Source organism: Prunus mume, linkage group LG5 (assembly GCF_029339155.1).
Source record: "Prunus mume cultivar Tortuosa linkage group LG5, ASM2933915v1, whole genome shotgun sequence".
Taxonomy (NCBI): domain Eukaryota; kingdom Viridiplantae; phylum Streptophyta; class Magnoliopsida; order Rosales; family Rosaceae; genus Prunus; species Prunus mume.
Genome location: NC_142702.1, coordinates 28861926 through 28879569, shown reverse-complemented (window position 1 = coordinate 28879569; position 17644 = coordinate 28861926). Strand labels below are relative to the sequence as shown.

The following is a 17644-nucleotide window of genomic DNA, read 5'->3' as shown; positions in this document are numbered from 1 at the left end:
CATCATAAAATACATCCTTTAGAATAATGCATCAAGTGGCAAGCCCACGTGCCCTTTTTGTGCTGGTTAATAAATATTCATAAATAAATAAATAAAATAAAAATAATGCGAAGATGGGATTTTATTGGAGGAAAAATTTAAAAAAAATTAAAAAAAGGAGTGGGCCCCAACTCCACAGACAGAGAAAGAAAGAGACGATTTAGGAGGAGGAGGAGGAGTTAATGAATGTTAGTGTTTCCTTCTATATTTACAAGTTCACATTTTGCATTCATTCATTCATAGCTAGCTCCTCCTCTCTGTCTGCCTGTCTCTCTGTATGCTTGCTTCGGCTCATCGGCTTCAAAAGCGTTCGTCACCAGATCGAAATCCAGAACCAGCCATGTCCTTCGCATCTCGCCGGAAAATCCATCGTTCTCCGGTGACATAGCCCGAACACACAGTAGACGGTCGCCGGAGATTAAACAAAAGCAGACAAATTAGCTCGAAAAGCAAGAGCTTGTTGGATCACAAATTAACCAGAATATATAAACTCAAATTAAGCAACCATGAGAAGCGTCAATAACAGCGTTGATACTATCAACGCCGCCGCCACTGCCATCGTCTCAGCCGAAGCTCGAGCGCAGCCCACCACTGTCCCTGTATATATCCATCTCTCTCTTGCATACATGTATATATGTGTGTGTTATGTATGATAGGCATATATGTATGCATGTGTGTTGTTTTATTTTTTTTACTCTTATCTCAATTTGTTTAATTTGTTGTGTTTTTGGGTCCTTCGTTTACTCTGATTGGTTGCTGAGAAACTGTGGAAATCTGAAACACATATATGAGCAGTTGGATCTTGCGTTTTATGTTCCTTTCACTTATTTTCAATGCTGAAAAGTGAAAAGTATGAAGCTTTGAGTGTTTTTGGGAATCTTTTTAGAGTCTAGAAAACTTATGCCTTGATTTGGTTACTCGACTCTCTCTCTGTTTTGGCTTTTTGGTTCCTTTTCTTTTTTCAAAAAAACTTAAGCCTTGATTTGTTCATCACGTGTTTGGTTTCTCAAATCAATAGTAATAATAGAGGAAAAAGTTGAGAAATTTAATTGACTTGACTAGTATAAAATGCAAGGTTTCAATTTTGGTTTTGTTTTTCTTGTTTCCCAGGGTCTTTGGCAACCAGTAGAGCATGGTGTTAGACAAACCACATGCCTTTACCTTTGAATTAACATCATATAGTCATTTTATTTCGTGATTTGTCTGTATCATGCATTTCAAGTCCAGACAATGATGTTGGCGGTCAGCAATACACCTGAGCCTTGCTCTGTCTTCAGATAGTAGCCATAGCTTGCTTTATGGAGACGTGGTTGTCTTTGTACTCGTGGGTTGCTTTATGGAAACTTCATTGTGCTTTATGCAGTATTAGTTAAGTGCATTTTATTTCAATGGCTAGTCTTTCAAGTATGTTTTGATGTAGCAGCAGGTAACTTAGATTCCAGATTTTCTTAGTAGCACCTAGCAGATTTACAGAATTTTCGGTAAGGCGTCTGATCAACATTTGGTAGTTCAGAGATTTTGGAGCTTGGGTCAGGAATTCTTCAAGTCACAAGAATCCAATTGGGCATGGGACCTGCTTCCCATTCTAACAACTCATCTTTCTTGCCGCGATAGCTATGGAGGATGTTGTCTGGGAGCTTTTTCAGTATCGCCTTTTAGAGTGCCAGTAGAAACACAAGGGAATTTTGATTTTGAATTTCCACTTGGATACCTTTAACCCATAACTGTCAAATGTTCAATGATCAAGTTTGTTTTATTTGCTATATGAGGCAGAATGGTGCTTTTATATGAAACTTCATACTCATTTTGAAAATTGGGCCTCAATTTCTTCTGTTTGTGGCTTTTAGTTTTAAAGGCAGGTTATTTCCGTTTCTTTAGTGCCTGCTTTCGTAGGATCCCCTTTATCATTGTCCTTATCACCTCTAGTTGTCTGTTCATGCTGTTCATGGATATACTGTAGCCCTTTAAATCAAGGATTTCAATATTGAAGCTACTTTATGGATTTTAAATCAAGTTTCGTTCGTCATTATATTTATAGTTTGTATCAATGAGCATTAACTAGGCTAAAATGTTGTGGAAGATTTTCTTTAGCTTCTGGACATATTTTATCCTTGATGCTGGAATAACAAATTGATGCATGTAATATCCGTGAAATGCTTGAGCCTTGCTGGGTAAATAAGAAACCAGACATGATCCAGCTGAAACTGAGTCATTGACAATATTTTCTTTTAATCATTTGACTACAGAAAAGAAGATGGGGAAGCTGCTGGAGCCTATATTGGTGCTTTGGGTCTCATAAAAACAAGCGAATTGGTCATGCTGTCCTCGTTCCTGAGCCCGTAGTTCCAGGAGCTGCAGTTTCTGCCATTGATAACCAAACAACCTCAACTGCAATTGTAGTACCCTTCATTGCCCCTCCATCTTCTCCTGCATCTTTCCTCCCATCTGATCCACCATCTGCTACCCAATCACCTGCTGGATTTCTGTCCCTCAAATCTCTTTCTGCCAATGCCTACTCTCCGGGTGGTCCTGCATCCATATTTTCCATTGGCCCTTATGCATATGAGACCCAGTTAGTCTCACCACCTGTATTCTCTACCTTCAACACTGAACCATCTACTGCTCCATTCACTCCCCCTCCCGAATCTGTGCAGCTGACTACACCTTCATCCCCTGAAGTGCCTTTTGCTCAACTTCTGACTTCTTCACTGGACCGAAATCGTAGAAATAGTGGTACCAACCAGAAGTTTGCATTGTCACACTACGAATTCCAGCCTTACCAACAATATCCAGGAAGTCCGGGTGGTAATCTCATATCACCAGGATCAGCAGTCTCAAATTCTGGCACATCTTCTCCTTTTCCTGACAGACACCCTGTGCTTGAGTTTCACATGGGAGAAGCTCCAAAACTCTTTGGCTTTGATCATTTCACCACTCGTAAGTGGGGTTCTAGGATAGGTTCTGGATCATTGACCCCAGATGGTGTGGGGCTGGGTTCTAGGCTAGGTTCTGGGTCATTAACGCCGGATGGCAATGAGCTAGGTTCAAGGCTAGGCTCTGGATGTGTGACCCCCAATGGTGCTGGAATCGGTTCCAGGTTGGGTTCTGGATGTTTGACGCCTGATGGTCCTGGCCCTGCCTCTAGAGACAGTTTCCTTCTGGAGAACCAGATATCTGAGGTGGCATCCCTGGCCAACTCAGAGAGTGGATGTCAAACTGTGGAAACTGTATTTGATCATAGGGTGTCATTTGAATTGACTGGTGAAGATGTTGCGTGCTGTCTTGCAAATAAAGCAATGGCATCAAATAGAACTGCATCAGGATCTTCAAAGGTTATAGCATCAGACTACCCAAGTGAAAGAGATGCGTTATCTTCAGATTCTAGTAATCACTGTGAGTTTAGTGTTGAGGAAAGTTCCAGTAGAATTCCTGAAAATGTTTCTGGAGAAGGGGAGGATCAAGGTTACCGGAAGCATAGATCCATCACCCTTGGGTCAACGAAGGACTTTAATTTTGACAACACGAAGGCTGAAGTTCCCAGTAAGCCCAACATTGGCTCAGAGTGGTGGGCTAACAAAAATGTTGCTGCTAAGGAATCTAAGCCTTGTAATGACTGGACTTTCTTTCCAATTCTACAACCTGGAGTTAGATGACATAGGAATGATTCAACATGGCTTCACCTCTAACCCATCTGATGTATAGCTTGGTAAACCTGGGATCACATTGTTGATGGATGGATGGATGGATGGATGGATTGCAGAGGTGAGAGTTTCTTTGGCCCTAAAAATATAATTCAGAGAGAAAATAGATTGTAGAATTGTTAGTGTGAGTACTCAAAGGAGCATTCTTTAGAACATTTCTTTACTTGATGTTATACAAAAGATAGGATTCACTTATAGATTTTGTGTTTGTTGATTTTTTTTTTCTGGATGTGTAATAAAAAGGTGGTATTATCGCATTAACCTCTGAATCATTACACGTTCTTTTCTGCTTTGAATTCTCTACTTCTTTTATATTGGTAGGTCTCTCATATCTGGAAAAAGGCTCATAAAGCATGAGGCTGTTTGATTGAGCCTTACAGAAAGTATCCTTGGTATTTTGATGTTCGGGTCATGCCTGCCTACTCATATCAGTGCTATCATAATTCTTGCCAAGGCTACCAAATTCTGGCTGTTGTGCATATGTTTCATGTCAATTATCTGCCATGTAGGGTCCTGTGAAGGGAATAATAATGCTCCAAGCCCCCAGACCTGGTCCACTTCACCAAGTTCACTGTTAAACTACCCTTAACAATGCATTTTTGTCTTCTAAAATCGGGTTCTTTGGCCTAAATCAGTTGTGATATATACCAAGTGTAACAAGAATCTGAATATATATATATATATATATATATGTGAGTTCCATTCAAATTGGTTATGGTGCTGGCCAAGGATAAGCATAAATTGATTGAATGTCTGCTGCGTAAATGGCCAAACCTCATGTCTCTGTCTGCCCTACCCACTTGCCCAAACACCACTACAATTATGAAACTAGAAGGAAACAGGCTGTGACCAAAAAACCAGGAGACATGATAAAACAAGAAGCAATAGGCATGTCATGTGGAGCGTTTTATGGTTCAAAATCAAAGCTCATCAGCATCAGGTGGATAAAGATAAAGAGGCATTTTGCAGTGTGGCAAATTGCAGACCAGAAGGTTTATGTGAAGGTAAAACCTTGACAGCTTGTTTGTTTGTTAGTTATATAGATGTAAATCTCATTCCAGGAAGGTGTCATTTTGGACTCTTTCTGGCATGTCTTGGGCTCAGATATCAGACTTCGAATTGTTTAATGCCCATGAAAATGATATGCCCTCAGAAGCCAAGCTTGCCCGTGAAATATTTTATTGATGTTTGATAGTTTAATAAAAAGGGGGTGTGTCACAGGATTTGGTTACGATATCTGACGTCAAGTGTTGAATTAGATTGAAGATTTTTTTATTTTCCTGGCATCTAATTGCGTCATTCGATTTGATTTTCTTCTTTAATAATCCTCTCTTGAGATCCAATAGCGACAAATTGAGTTTGATGTTTTGATAGTAGACAAAAACGAACAGGTTACAAGCATTTGTGCCTGCTGGCTGGCTGCTCTGGAAGAGATGTAAGAGGAGCTCGGATGCTTTGCTTTGCACCAAGGCCTTGAGGTGCTGGTCTCATATTATCTCAGTTGTCTGAAGGGTATTGCGACATTGTCGTTGATGCTCTTCCGGGCAAAGTCTCCGTTTCTTTTCACGGCGATCATCTTCATGTTGTGCATGTTCAACACATTTACCATGAAGCTAATTTTGTCGTTCGTTTCTTGACTAAGAAGGGTCTCACCCCAGATTTTATTTGGACCTCACTTGGTCGGTACAAAAAATATAAAAGAGGTGCATTTTTTAAAGTTGCTGCACAAACCTGGTACTGTTCCTAGTTAGTCTTACTTCCCTGTCATCTTATGAGAAAAATAATCATATGATTAGCATAGGGAAAACATCTTGGAACACCATGTCACAGGCTGTCTTTTGCTTCCCATCCCACCCCCATCCGATTTTACAAGTTACAACTTCCAAAATTTCCAGTAAGTTTAAGTAAATATCATGAGCAGTCGAATCTCTAATCCCACTTGTCATTTTCCATTAAAACTCAGAATAAGTAAGAGAAAAGGTTATGAACTTACCCAATATTTACATCATCAGAAAGAAAACATTTTGCCTAAAACAAAAAAAAACAAAAAAAAGAAAGGATTTTTGTTTTACTGGCATATTAAGGGAAATGTTAGCAACTTTCTTTCTTAAATTTTCTTCATTTTTTACTTGACATGTGTCATTCTCCTTACACTTAAAACAATGTCATTAATATATTATATAAACTAACTTTTGCTTTCCAAACTTATTAAATATATTCAATTTATCCAAAAAAAATTCACAACTTTCTCACCATTTTCTTTTTTTTTAACGTCAAGTATCCGGCAGCTGCTCCCACTCCAGATTTGGACAACCCACCTGCGCCTCCGGCTGAGGCTCCTGGAGCAGCGAGCCTCGAGGCTTCAACCCCTGGTCCTTTCTTGACCAAAAAACAACCCCTGGTCCTTCTGTAGCTGATGATCAGCAAGCACGGCGCCGATTCGGCCAATAGATGCAGCCCCTCTTGCTCCATCATTGCCAGCGCCTTGGTCTCTGCAAAGTTCATGGATGACAACAAGTACTGATGAATATGCAGGGTGGCTTTGCTTGGGCTTTGATTGCAAAATTAGTCAGAAGAAACAACACCGAAGGATAAGCTCCCTGCCTCTTACCTTTTTTATTATTTTATTATTTCTTTACAATATTTAATGGGCAGCGGAAAAGCAGAGGCTTGGATTCAAAACTACACAAAATCCACTTTAATATGATAATATACGTTGGAAAGCTGTTTTGGTTTAATATATTATAATGATAAGAAAGCAATTGACTGGGTACAGGACAAAAGCAATTGAAGGCACCTTCTTCTATAGTGCACCTTCTTCTATAGTGCACCGGCACCTTCTTCTATAGTGCACCGCCAGGCACCTTCTTCTATAGTGCACCAGGCACCTTCTTCTATAGTGCACCGCCAAGCACCTTCTTCTATAGTGCACCGCCAGGCACCTTCTTCTATAGTGCACCAGGCACCTTCTTCTATAGTGCACCGCCAGGCACCTTCTTCTTCTTCTATAGTGCACCGCCAGGCACCTTCTTCTATAGTGCACCAGGCGGCGCACTGTAGAATTTTCTGATCATATTAGTATAAGAACATATAGTATAATAATATATATAATATTATGGATGGTTTCACCTCTTATGTTTTAGCGGCGGTTTTATCTCCGTATTTATTTTGTTTACTATATGGTGTAGGTTTATATACAACATTATTTATTTAAAAGTGTTGGGCAAGTTTATCGTCCACACAATTGCCTTTATTTTTTATTTAAAAGTGTAGAGTAGAATTAGTGTCCTTAGCAGCGGGAGTAACGTTCATACATGAGATAATTTAATTTATGAATTTACTTTATTGCACATTTACATTTATTTAAAGTATGATGCGGGATTATCGTCTATACCAGTAATTTATTTTATGAATTAATTGTGTGATATGATGAGTTTTTACAGCATACAGATATTATGACCAGAAGTTCCTTGATCCTCATCATACAACTACATTAGGATTTCAAGGGCTCGTTTGTTACACCTTCTTTGCTTGGATTGGACTAGACAAATTTTTATCTCATGTTTATTTACACTAGTTCTAGTTTTAAGTGGGACTGTTAATACTGGCCCTACCAAAAACGTCTTCTTAGGTGTTCTTAACGAGTCCCGCATAGAATGGGAAGACAACATAGTCCCGACCCAAGCGCCTGCAACCACTGACCATCCAAGCGCCATCCACAACCATCGATCACCCAAGCACCTGCCAAACCCCCACCATCACAGCAACCTCAATCCACCATCGCAGCAACCTCATACAATAAAATAAAAATTATTCCTCCTTCATCCCAAACAAACCCAGATACCCCTAGCTTTCGAGCAGTATGAGAAAGCTGGGTCTGGAGCGGCTTTGGCTTTCTCTCATCTTCTCTATTCGACAGCCACTGACCCCCCCATTTCATCCCTTCCCTCTCTCCAACAGCCATTAACCGAAACCCATTAATTGAATCAATCCTTAGCCAGATAACTTTCCTTCTCTTTCAATTAACCAAACCCTAAAAAAAAAGTTATTGTATTTCTTTTACTCATCAAACTCAATTTCTCCTTTTCAATTATCGAAATCCAGTCAAACAAAAATGATTAAATTGAAGAAACCCAGCAGATGACCTCCACACGATTCTCTCCTCTGAGCAACACAGAGATCTCATGGCGCCAATCAAACCAAATATTTTGACTCATCGCCGACTCGCTTTAAGATTTGTTACGGAGGGTGGGTAGGGTGGGGTTGTTGGAGGTCTAAGAAGGGGAATGGGGCTGAGGGAGGTCTCGACAGAGACAAGAAAAGTTTTTAAAAATATTTTTTTAAACTTACTTTTCAAGAAAAAATATTTTAAAATAATTTAGTCATAGTCCAATAAAATATACACAAAACGTAGTACAAGTGTTATTAGTTTAGGCTATGCCAAGCTAATCCAAGTCAATCCAAGAATTTAATACAATCCATGACAATCCCCTCATACCAAACGAACCCGAAAATCCTTGATGATGATATTGATATAAGAGCTGGTAGTCTCTTCAGTACTATATTTGTAAACAAGAGATTGGACATGAAGATCCTTGATCCTGGACATGTAAATGAGGACTTGAAGTTCCTTAATAATCTAACAGTACCGTATTGGTTCATAGTAATTGTACTGGCAAATGTACTGTACGCATGAATAGGCATGTATTCATGACTTGAAGAATAATACTGTATACATGAATAGTGACGTATACATAAATATTAACAATTTTGGATAAACCGTCACTATATACAAAAAGGAACCTGCAGTTCCTTAAACTCATGGATGAGCAATTAAGTGAGATGCCAGAAGTTCCTCAAAATATGGCCAATTATATGAGGGCCTGAAGACTCGAAATATGTCCAGGAAATTATAAAAATGTCCATACCATGAGAATATGCAATTTTGGTATAAAGTTCAAAATCTGATAGTGTTGAGAACCTGAAGTTCCAACAATTAAATGGACAACCCTTAAGATATTATTGAAAATTGTGGTACACCACATACTTCTTTGGCATAAGAAAATGATGAATTTAATAAAGTTCGATTCTGTTACAATCGACACCTCAATGAAGAAATATATTTTGTGAATTCCGGTTGTTAATGATATACCGTGAAATGGATAATATCAGGATAAACTTTAAAGGATAAATTGAGGCTCCTTGTTGTGCGGAAGCGTCAACCAACTGTGAGTGAAAAATAAACAACAACTGGTAAGAGATAAAAAGAACAAAACAACACACCAAGATTTATACTGGTTCGGCAATACCTACATCCAATTTGGAGACAACGGAATATTCCACTATAATTAATGAGAACATACAATAGTGTTTATCACTCAATTTCCCAAAGACCCAAATAGCCGAAGCTCACACACTCACAATAGGAAGAGAAAATTGAAAATACAAAGCAAAGACAACTTGAGAGAATTTTCTTTTCTCTGCCGGATGGCTACTTGCTGTTTCTCTCCCTTTTCTCTTCTTCTTCAGATGTTGCCATGCTTCTCCTTTTATAGTCAAAGGATGAGTAGCTTTTCAAAGAAACCAATTTATGAGGCCAGTTATGAAGTCAAAAAACCAACCATATTTGCATGGCTTTTGTCTCTCACATGATGCTATCACCACTCTGCCAAAACCAATAAACAAAATAAATAGCATTCCACTTTTGACATATTATATGATCTGGGGCAGAAGCCCATGGATCCCAATATATGAAAAGTCCTGAACCTTAAGTTTTGGGTATATAGTAGTGAATGCTCTTCACTACTATATTGTAATATTATCATGACTTTTCCTCAATTCATATTTCATGCCCATTTGAAAAAGGCAAATAAATTCTAAGGTCATGTTTAGCCCGGGCCAAAAGTTCTGGACTGACATATGTTGAAATATGTAATTTGAGAGCTTTGATGTGGTTATTTGAACCTATAAGACATAAGGTTCCAAACCGTCATTTTGAAAAGACGTAAAAACCACTGGTGCAAGCTTAAGAATTTACCCAATTATTATAACAGGAAAAGAGCATACAACAGATAGATTCTTTTCACCTGCAAGGAAGGAGTAGGCTCTGTAAAATCTATAAAATTAGATTATGTTTTGGAAGCCTCTGAAAGAAGAGGACGACACCTCTTAAGCTTAGCCACGAGCCTATCATGGTATCCCAGAATCTTTTCATTGGAAATTTGCAGCATGTCAAGCCTTGTCTGCGTATCAATGGAGTATGAATTCACCAATTTCAACAAGGCCTTATTTTACTCTATAAGTTTCTCAACCTCCTGTTGAGACTCATGAAGCATTCTATGAAGAGACGAATTTTCAATGTTCAGCTTCTGAATCTTGTTTGCTCTAGCACGCAAACAATCAGTCATGTTAGAAACAGAAGCAACACTCTGAATGCTAAAAGCCATTGAGTCATCAATAGCCTCTTCGTCAGACCTTCCTGTTAACAGTATTTCATCTATAAGAGTAAGGAAATTCCTAGCTACTATGACAGCAGTCGTATCATTCATCATCAAGGAATCATTAACCGTGAGATGACGATTTTGGGATACAAAATATGGACATCAGACTTTAGCGTCACGGGTTGTTTTGGGAGCAACATTCACATCGAGATGATTTGAGCGAGAAGAAGAGGAAGTCATTTTAAGAAGGTTTCGAGGAAAGTCTTAGAAAAGGCTAAATTGTCAGAAAATGAAAGGAAGTTGAGTTGAAACGTAATTATTCCAATCAGACCTTGAAGAGGCAATATCTATAGACGAAAATGTGGCATCGTTTCTAGGATCCCAATATTCTCTCGGATCCCCATACTCTCCTTTTATTTCCCATATTCCAAAACTTCACGCAGCCTCCATTAATGTCTGCCGACACTTTCAGCGTTTTCAAAGATTATTTTCGTCAAAGTCGATCTTGCTTTGTAGATTTCACAGAGCTACTTTTCAAAAGCACCCCGAGAACCTTGCAAATTTCTGTGGTTAATTTGAAATTCATTGGATCTACCTATTCCTCTTATTTGTGTATAAATATGTTACTAAAGAAATTTTCTTTGCAAAATACATATAGTTTTCTCCAGTTTTTTCCATATCTAGTGATGCAATATCCACCTGTTTTTTCTATCAGTGAGCACTCAATGTGCTTGAGAAGTGAGACTATCTCTGATCGTCAATTCAGGAAGTGAGACTATCCCTGATCACGTTTCGGCAATGTCGGAGAGTTGTAAAGACAACCACATCTTCTAATCTCCTGAAGTTCTTCTAGACTATGAGAAATGAGAGTTTGTTGTTTGCCCTCACCAGCTTCCTTCCCTGATTGCTTACCTTACATTGTAATCAATATCACAATTTTTGTATCTTTTCTTTCTTTTATAACTCTTTGTTCATAAGGGATTTTATTTCTTTAGAACGAACATCTGAAGAAGGAGTCCATGTAGTGATCATAACACTGAGGGTAATTTTTTATTTTTTATTTACAGAGACAAAAGAATTGTGATTTTTGATCTTACATGATATAACTAGATCATCAAGCATTACATTGTATTTGCTGAGCCGATACGAGCCTGAATGATATTTGAGCAAAATTTCTCCTACCTAAGGATGTAAGCAATACTTGTGTTATTTCATGCTTGTACTCTTATTTTGATATTTTGTACGACATCCTTAAAGGTAACCAAATTGGGAGATAAGGCCGTTTCAAAGGAACGCCATGCAAAGGACCATTCTAGAAGAATGACTTGCATTACAACTCATTCTAGAACAACGACTTGTATTATGACCATTCCAGAAGAATGGACTTGTATCATTCTGATATGTATTCATGAATTATTAAAGCAAATTTCACAAATTGCAAGTTGAATACATTGATAATACATTGCATAAATTAAAAGTCTCATAAGAACAAAACATGGGTATAGCAGTGATCAATATGATGCACGCCTATTGCGTAGCAAATGATATGGATTGAAGTCCCGGAAGGACAATCCTTTAACATGTCAATATTAATACGGTGCACGCCTAATGCATAACAAATTATATGGTTTAAAGTTCCTGAAAGGCAATTAATTGACATGTATGTATTGGCATGATTGCAGTATGACAAATATATGAGTTCTAAATGTTCCACTCCCTGAATGGAGATTATCAATGCCATACTATAAAATAACGCTCCATTGGAGGTTATGATCCACATTCTCACATGATTCATCTTATAAGAGATGTTTGTTTGGAAAGAGACAATAAAAGCCCATTTGAGTGGCTTGGGTACCCAAAAGCACAACTTTACTTCTTTCCTAATAAGATTCTAAGATCCAGCTGGAGAAAGACTCGCAAGAAAAGGAGAACTATAATTAATGCATGTGCATGCACCTGAGAATGATGGGATCATGAATTGATGAATAAATTTTTTTTTTTTTGAATTTGGAGTAGCTATTCAAATCATCAATGAGCTGTATTGATTGGAAACACATTCTATTATTAAATGAAGACAATACCATTGGCCAAAATGGAAAGAGGACAATTCTATTATAGATGAGAATGAACGTGAAAGAACAAACTCATAGTACGAACCCCAAAGAATGTTAATACTGAAAGTTATACTTGGGAGTTTGGAATAAAAGGGAATATACCACTTTGTATGATACAATGTTTCTGGCAGAAACAAGAAATGTTGGGTTTCTCCATATTTACAAATGCAATTGTGCCTCCTTATTGCACATTTATGGAGATCAACATATTATCTTTAAGGGTTATTAAATGAATAGAGCATATCACCATAAGCGATTCCCTAAAGATGTACAAACATAACAAATAGCTAGGTTAAAGCTATATAATGTGTCATAAAGTTTAATCCATTAAACAAAATCCCTGAAAGGATCGTAATTGCATGAAGCAAGTCCCTAAAGGACATGTGCCTGAAGCAAAAAAAATTGTACTCAATACTAATATGCATAAATTGCCTCAGTGAGTACATTAATTATAATATGTTTGCAACACATTAAAACTCTTGAAGAGTTCAAGAAATATTTGTCTCGGCCTGAAGATCGAGCATTATGCCAATGAGATTCTTACTTATTCTAAGAAAGTATTGAAGCATTTTTATGTGGATTATTCGTTGGGCACTTAAATGATTTTCCGGAGGTTTACTAGACCGAACATTGTATTTTCCAGATAGAGCTTAACTCCATCACCATCACTTTGGGGTGGTGTAAGGCATATTTGATGTTATCTCTGCATAACACCATATACGGGCATATCCTTTTGAAGTAAACTTACAAATAGCCCAAATTTTGTTGGATACGCGGACTCTAGAAATTTCAATGATCACTTACTGGAAATAGTTAGTCATGAAGATTTTAGGGGTAGCATCCAACAACATTACAAGATTGACTCACATAAGCAGTGTCAACTATGATATTTAGAAAGATGATCAACAATATGACTAAAGATATTTTGCTAAGTATCAAGGGGAACGTGCTGTCAATAAAGACCTTCACACACTGTACTCATTTTCCTTCGTCCAGGTTTTTATCCCACTGGATTTTTTCTGGCAAGGTTTTAACGAGACAGTGTCGCATGCATGTCAATATATACAGAATTTTATGTTACACATGATTATGTACTATTTTTTCCTTCAACCAGTTTTTATCCCTCTAAGTTTTACTGGTAAGATTTTAAATGAGGCATATTTCATACATGGCGGTCTCCGAGAGAGGGTGTTGTAAAGTCTTGAGTGGAGCCCACAATCCACATACTTGCACATTCACGGGAAGCCAAGAGGCTTGCCTATAAGTGGACTTCCTCCCTCCATTGTAATATACAGAACAAAGATTCAATAAAACATCAGATTTCTATTACAGCTTAATTTCTTTATATTCTCTCCACAATCTCTTCAGTTTTATAACACATTTTTGTTTATCTTAGAATTTTTGGGACAAAAATTTCTTGTGATGAGATGGGTGCGAGTCTACCACGCAAGGGCATCAAACAGTAAGTTTTCAGAACAGCAAAGATTACAAGATAATCAGGGAACGCTTCATATAAAAGTTCTTTCGCTTTTATGGAAACCGAGAAGAAGCTCAGCGATCTCCCCTTTTATTTAATTTAGCTGAAATAGAAATGTTGGAATCTGCCCATCATCTAATCCAAAACCAAGAACTTTCTGTTTCATGGAGTGTTTGCTTTGCCGTACAGTTATACATACAATGTTCTTCTGATTTTGACAGCTGCAGAACGGCATGTTGAGGTGAGATTATGTTGCTTTGGGGCCGGAGTAGCATCAATATATGCACTTTTTTCTGTCTAATATCCTATCTGAAACGGATAATTATACGTGTGGTTCTCTTTTCATATTGTGTGTCCAGATCCCTCAATATTATTGAGTTCTTCATAGCAAATTTTTGGATATGGCATTGACTTTTTCTTCCCTTAATACTATCTTTGTAAATTTCCATTATGTATAGAATTTATGATTAGACAGTAGGAAAGTTTCAATCTTGGCTGGTTTTCTTCTTGTTATTTACTGAGCTTCACAGTCCACGCGAAGTTGCAATAGTAACTTATACTGAACTTGTTGTTTAGGTCCTGTTTTCATTGCAGCTGTTTGACCAGGTCTTGAATGAAATGTTGTACCTTGTATGTCTATTTCAGTGTCCAAAGTTGAATCTTTACTTAATCTGATTGTGCAATTGGTTTTCCTGTTCAGGGTCTTTACATTTTTGGCCTGTATTAATGCACGCTATCGTTAGCTGCAGGGTTCTTAGTTTATTCTCAAGCCTTTGGAATTTCGTATGTATATATCAAGAATAAGATTCTGAGCTTCCTAAGTTGGAAAAATGGCCATGGCTTCTATTGTGAAAGTGGTTCTTGGCTCAATTGCCTTTGCAGTCTTTTGGGTATTGGCAGTGTTCCCAGCTGTCCCTTTTCTGCCAATTGGGAGGACTGCAGGGTCCCTCCTAGGAGCAATGCTTATGGTTATTTTCAGAGTCTTAACTCCCGACCAAGCATATGCTGCTATTGATCTCCCAATCCTTGGTCTTTTGTTTGGGACAATGGTTGTCAGTATTTACCTTGAAAGAGCAGATATGTTCAAATATTTGGGTAAGTTGCTCTTGTGGAAAACCCAAGGAGCAAAGGATCTGCTCTGTCGAATCTGCTTGATTTCTGCAATTTCTAGTGCTCTGTTCACTAATGATACCTCTTGCGTGGTTTTGACTGAATTTGTTTTAAAAGTTGCAAAACAGCATAACCTCCCACCTCATCCATTCCTACTTGCCCTTGCCTCAAGTGCAAATATTGGGTCTGCAGCAACCCCGATTGGTAATCCTCAGAACTTGGTTATAGCTGTTCAGAGTAAGATTCCTTTTGGAAAATTTGTGATCGGAATTCTCCCTCCAATGCTTGTGGGAATTTTTGTGAACACATTAATCCTTTTATGTATGTTCTGGAGGTTGTTGTCTGTCGTTAAGGACGAGGAAGATCCAGCTGGAGAAGTTGTTGTAGAGGAGGACGTAAGTTCTCATCAGTTTTCACCAGCCACATTGTCACATAGTGCATCCTTAAACTCCCAAGAACTGAACTTTAGATTAGACACCACAGATGTGAAAAGTTCTCCAAATTTTAGTGGGAACATAGATAATGTTGAGACTCTTAGAAACCGATTACCTTCAAGTGAGAATGAAATAAACAGCGTTCATAGTGGTGCTTTGGACTCTGCCAGAAATTCAATTGCTTCAAAAGAGGGGACACTTGATGTGTCTTCTCAACAAAGGGAGGAAACGATCCTATCGGAAGGGGCTGCGTCAAACAATAGACTGAGAGATGCATGTCCTACAGAGTCTTTGGAAGGGAAGGAAAATCTGACCACAAGATGGAAAAGATTGCTGTGGAAGTCTGGTGTTTACCTTGTTACTATAGGAATGCTGATTGCATTGCTTATGGGTCTGAATATGTCATGGTGTGCAATTACTGCTGCACTTGCTCTAGTGGTTCTTGATTTCACAGATGCTCGGCCAAGCCTAGAAAAGGTATATTTTACAAGCATATGCTCCTCCTCTCTCTGTATGTTAGATTACACTTCTGATAACCTTTTTTTTTTTTTTTTCTCTACTTTGAGCAGGTCTCGTATTCACTTTTAATTTTCTTCTGTGGAATGTTTATAACCGTCGAAGGGTTTAACAAAACTGGTATTCCAAGCGCTCTCTGGGACTTCATGGAGCCCTATGCACATATTGATCATGCTACGGGGATGGCTGTTCTTGCCCTTACCATACTTGTGCTATCAAATTTGGCTTCAAATGTACCAACTGGTATGTTGCTGTATTTATTTTTACGATTCGAATGTCTATTTGAAGAACACCAACAGCTAATGATCTCAAAACTTGAGCTGCCACTTAACATGTGAAATTCTTTACCTTCTTTCTGTTGGCTAGTTCTGTTGCTTGGAGCACGGGTGGCAGCATCGGCGGCTGCAATTTCTGTGGCAGAGGAGAAGAACGCATGGCTCCTTTTAGCTTGGGTGAGCACGGTGGCAGGAAATCTATCACTGTTGGGATCGGCAGCCAACCTGATAGTGTGTGAACAGGCTCGCCAAGCCCCATACCTTGCATACACTTTATCCTTCTGGAGCCATCTCAAATTTGGCGTCCCCTCCACTCTTTTAGTCACTGCCATTGGTTTGACACTGATAAGATGATTGATCATATTTGCCCTGGTTGGTGCGTTTGATTTAATCAATCTTGTTGTAAGTAAAACTTTTGTGCAAAGTAAAGATCAATGTCAATGATAACATAAAACAAAAAAACAAAAATCATCAACCTTTTGGAATAGGGTTTAGGGTTTGGGCCTTTACCATGATGTGGTGGGTTCGAAGGATAGGCTTTTACTTTCATGGGCTCTCTTTTTGTGGCCTTTTTATCCATTAAATGCAAAATAGGTTGTGTATACTTGAAAAAAGGACAAACTACAGTAAACCTCCTAACCTATAGGGTCATTTACGAGTTCATACCCGATTTTGAGAATATTTATGGGTATATACAATGTCGCAAAAAATTACAGATTGCCCCCTCCATTAGGATTCGTCATGAAATTCGTTATGTGCCTACGTGGCGTCGACCTTCAGTAATTCAAGAAATCTATTAAGGGCATTTTCTGCATCTCACGTCCCTAGGTTTCGCGCCCAAAACAACATGTGGCATAACGTAATTCAAAAAAAACAAAACAAAACCTAATCGTTCTAGAAGCTCATCGTCCCTAACTTCTATCACCGAAATCAATTTCCCCCCCAAATCGAAACCGATTGCACAAATTGAAACCTAATCCCTATTTTGCATCGATCGAAAGCGCAAAGAAGGCTGGGTTGATGTAATTCGAGATGCCCTGGGGTATTCGTCCTCGTGGTTGTCGTGCTCCTCGTTACTATAAGTTGAAAGCAGTTTTTAAATTTTCTTGCTTTTGGTTTCCTCGCAAAGGTTTAAGATGCGTGCAGTTTGATTTTGTCTGAACCTTTCAGTTGCTTTGAAGTGTGCTTGATAGTGATATTTGTGGTCCATGGTTGATAGTAAATGTAGTTGTGTTGTTGAAAAGGCATTAAAAAAAACACTTTTCTTTTCAAACCAAACTGCTTTTGATTGGAGACAGTACTTAGTGATCCAAAACCTCTGCATTTGTTTATGTCCTTGTTTAGTCACCAGTTAAATATTGAACAATTGTGTATTGATAGGTTTGACTGTTATGTGGCATTGTAGGTGAAGATGATAAGTTTACTATTCGAATGAACCATGAGGGTTCTTTATGTGACAACCTGTATGTAAATGGGACTCTGGATTTCATTGATTTTTGTGATAAGGACCAAATGTCTATGTTTGAAATTGGTCTGAT

The 17644-nt window shown here is 38.3% G+C and overlaps 2 protein-coding genes and 1 long non-coding RNA gene across 5 annotated transcripts; 2 read left to right on the top strand and 1 right to left on the bottom strand.

The window, feature by feature from the left end:
- Positions 1-231: 231 nt before the first annotated feature.
- On the top strand, positions 232-4036 carry LOC103333182 (hydroxyproline-rich glycoprotein family protein). The gene is made up of 2 exons (XM_008235977.3): positions 232-638; positions 2286-4036. Exons 1-2 carry the CDS (start codon positions 546-548, stop codon positions 3690-3692), a joined length of 1500 nt encoding a protein of 499 aa, XP_008234199.2. The 5' UTR covers positions 232-545; the 3' UTR covers positions 3693-4036.
- Positions 4037-5664: 1628 nt separating this feature from the next.
- Positions 5665-6881, bottom strand: LOC148917517 (uncharacterized). Of its 2 annotated transcripts, none has more exons than XR_016126933.1 (3): positions 6767-6881; positions 6605-6733; positions 5665-6232 (listed from the first exon to the last, which is right to left on the bottom strand). It is a non-coding gene; the product is annotated as an uncharacterized LOC148917517 (long non-coding RNA). The 2 variants fall into 2 exon arrangements; XR_016126932.1 differs by having other exon boundaries at positions 5665-6554; positions 6622-6733.
- Positions 6882-13583: 6702 nt separating this feature from the next.
- Positions 13584-16787, top strand: LOC103333183 (Divalent ion symporter). Of its 2 annotated transcripts, none has more exons than XM_089052027.1 (4): positions 13584-14012; positions 14472-15792; positions 15885-16074; positions 16198-16787. In XM_089052027.1, the coding sequence occupies exons 2-4, from the start codon at positions 14602-14604 to the stop codon at positions 16458-16460; spliced, it is 1644 nt and encodes a 547-aa protein (XP_088908153.1). In that variant the 5' UTR covers positions 13584-14012; positions 14472-14601; the 3' UTR covers positions 16461-16787. The 2 variants fall into 2 exon arrangements, with proteins under 2 accessions (XP_088908153.1, XP_008234200.2); XM_008235978.3 differs by having other exon boundaries at positions 13588-14012; positions 14521-15792.
- The last annotated feature ends 857 nt before the right edge of the window (positions 16788-17644 follow it).

What these genes read in the sequence shown, in the direction of transcription:
- LOC103333182 (XM_008235977.3), top strand. Translation starts at nt 546, where the DNA reads ATGAGAAGCGTCAATAACAGCGTTGATACTATCAACGCCGCCGCCACT. An exon ending in CGCAGCCCACCACTGTCCCT is followed by an intron (nt 639 to 2,285) that starts GTATATATCCAT and finishes ATTTGACTACAG; the next exon opens with AAAAGAAGATGGGGAAGCTG.
- LOC103333183 (XM_089052027.1), top strand. Translation starts at nt 14,602, where the DNA reads ATGGCCATGGCTTCTATTGTGAAAGTGGTTCTTGGCTCAATTGCCTTT. An exon ending in CTCGGCCAAGCCTAGAAAAG is followed by an intron (nt 15,793 to 15,884) that starts GTATATTTTACA and finishes TACTTTGAGCAG; the next exon opens with GTCTCGTATTCACTTTTAAT. An exon ending in GGCTTCAAATGTACCAACTG is followed by an intron (nt 16,075 to 16,197) that starts GTATGTTGCTGT and finishes TCTGTTGGCTAG; the next exon opens with TTCTGTTGCTTGGAGCACGG.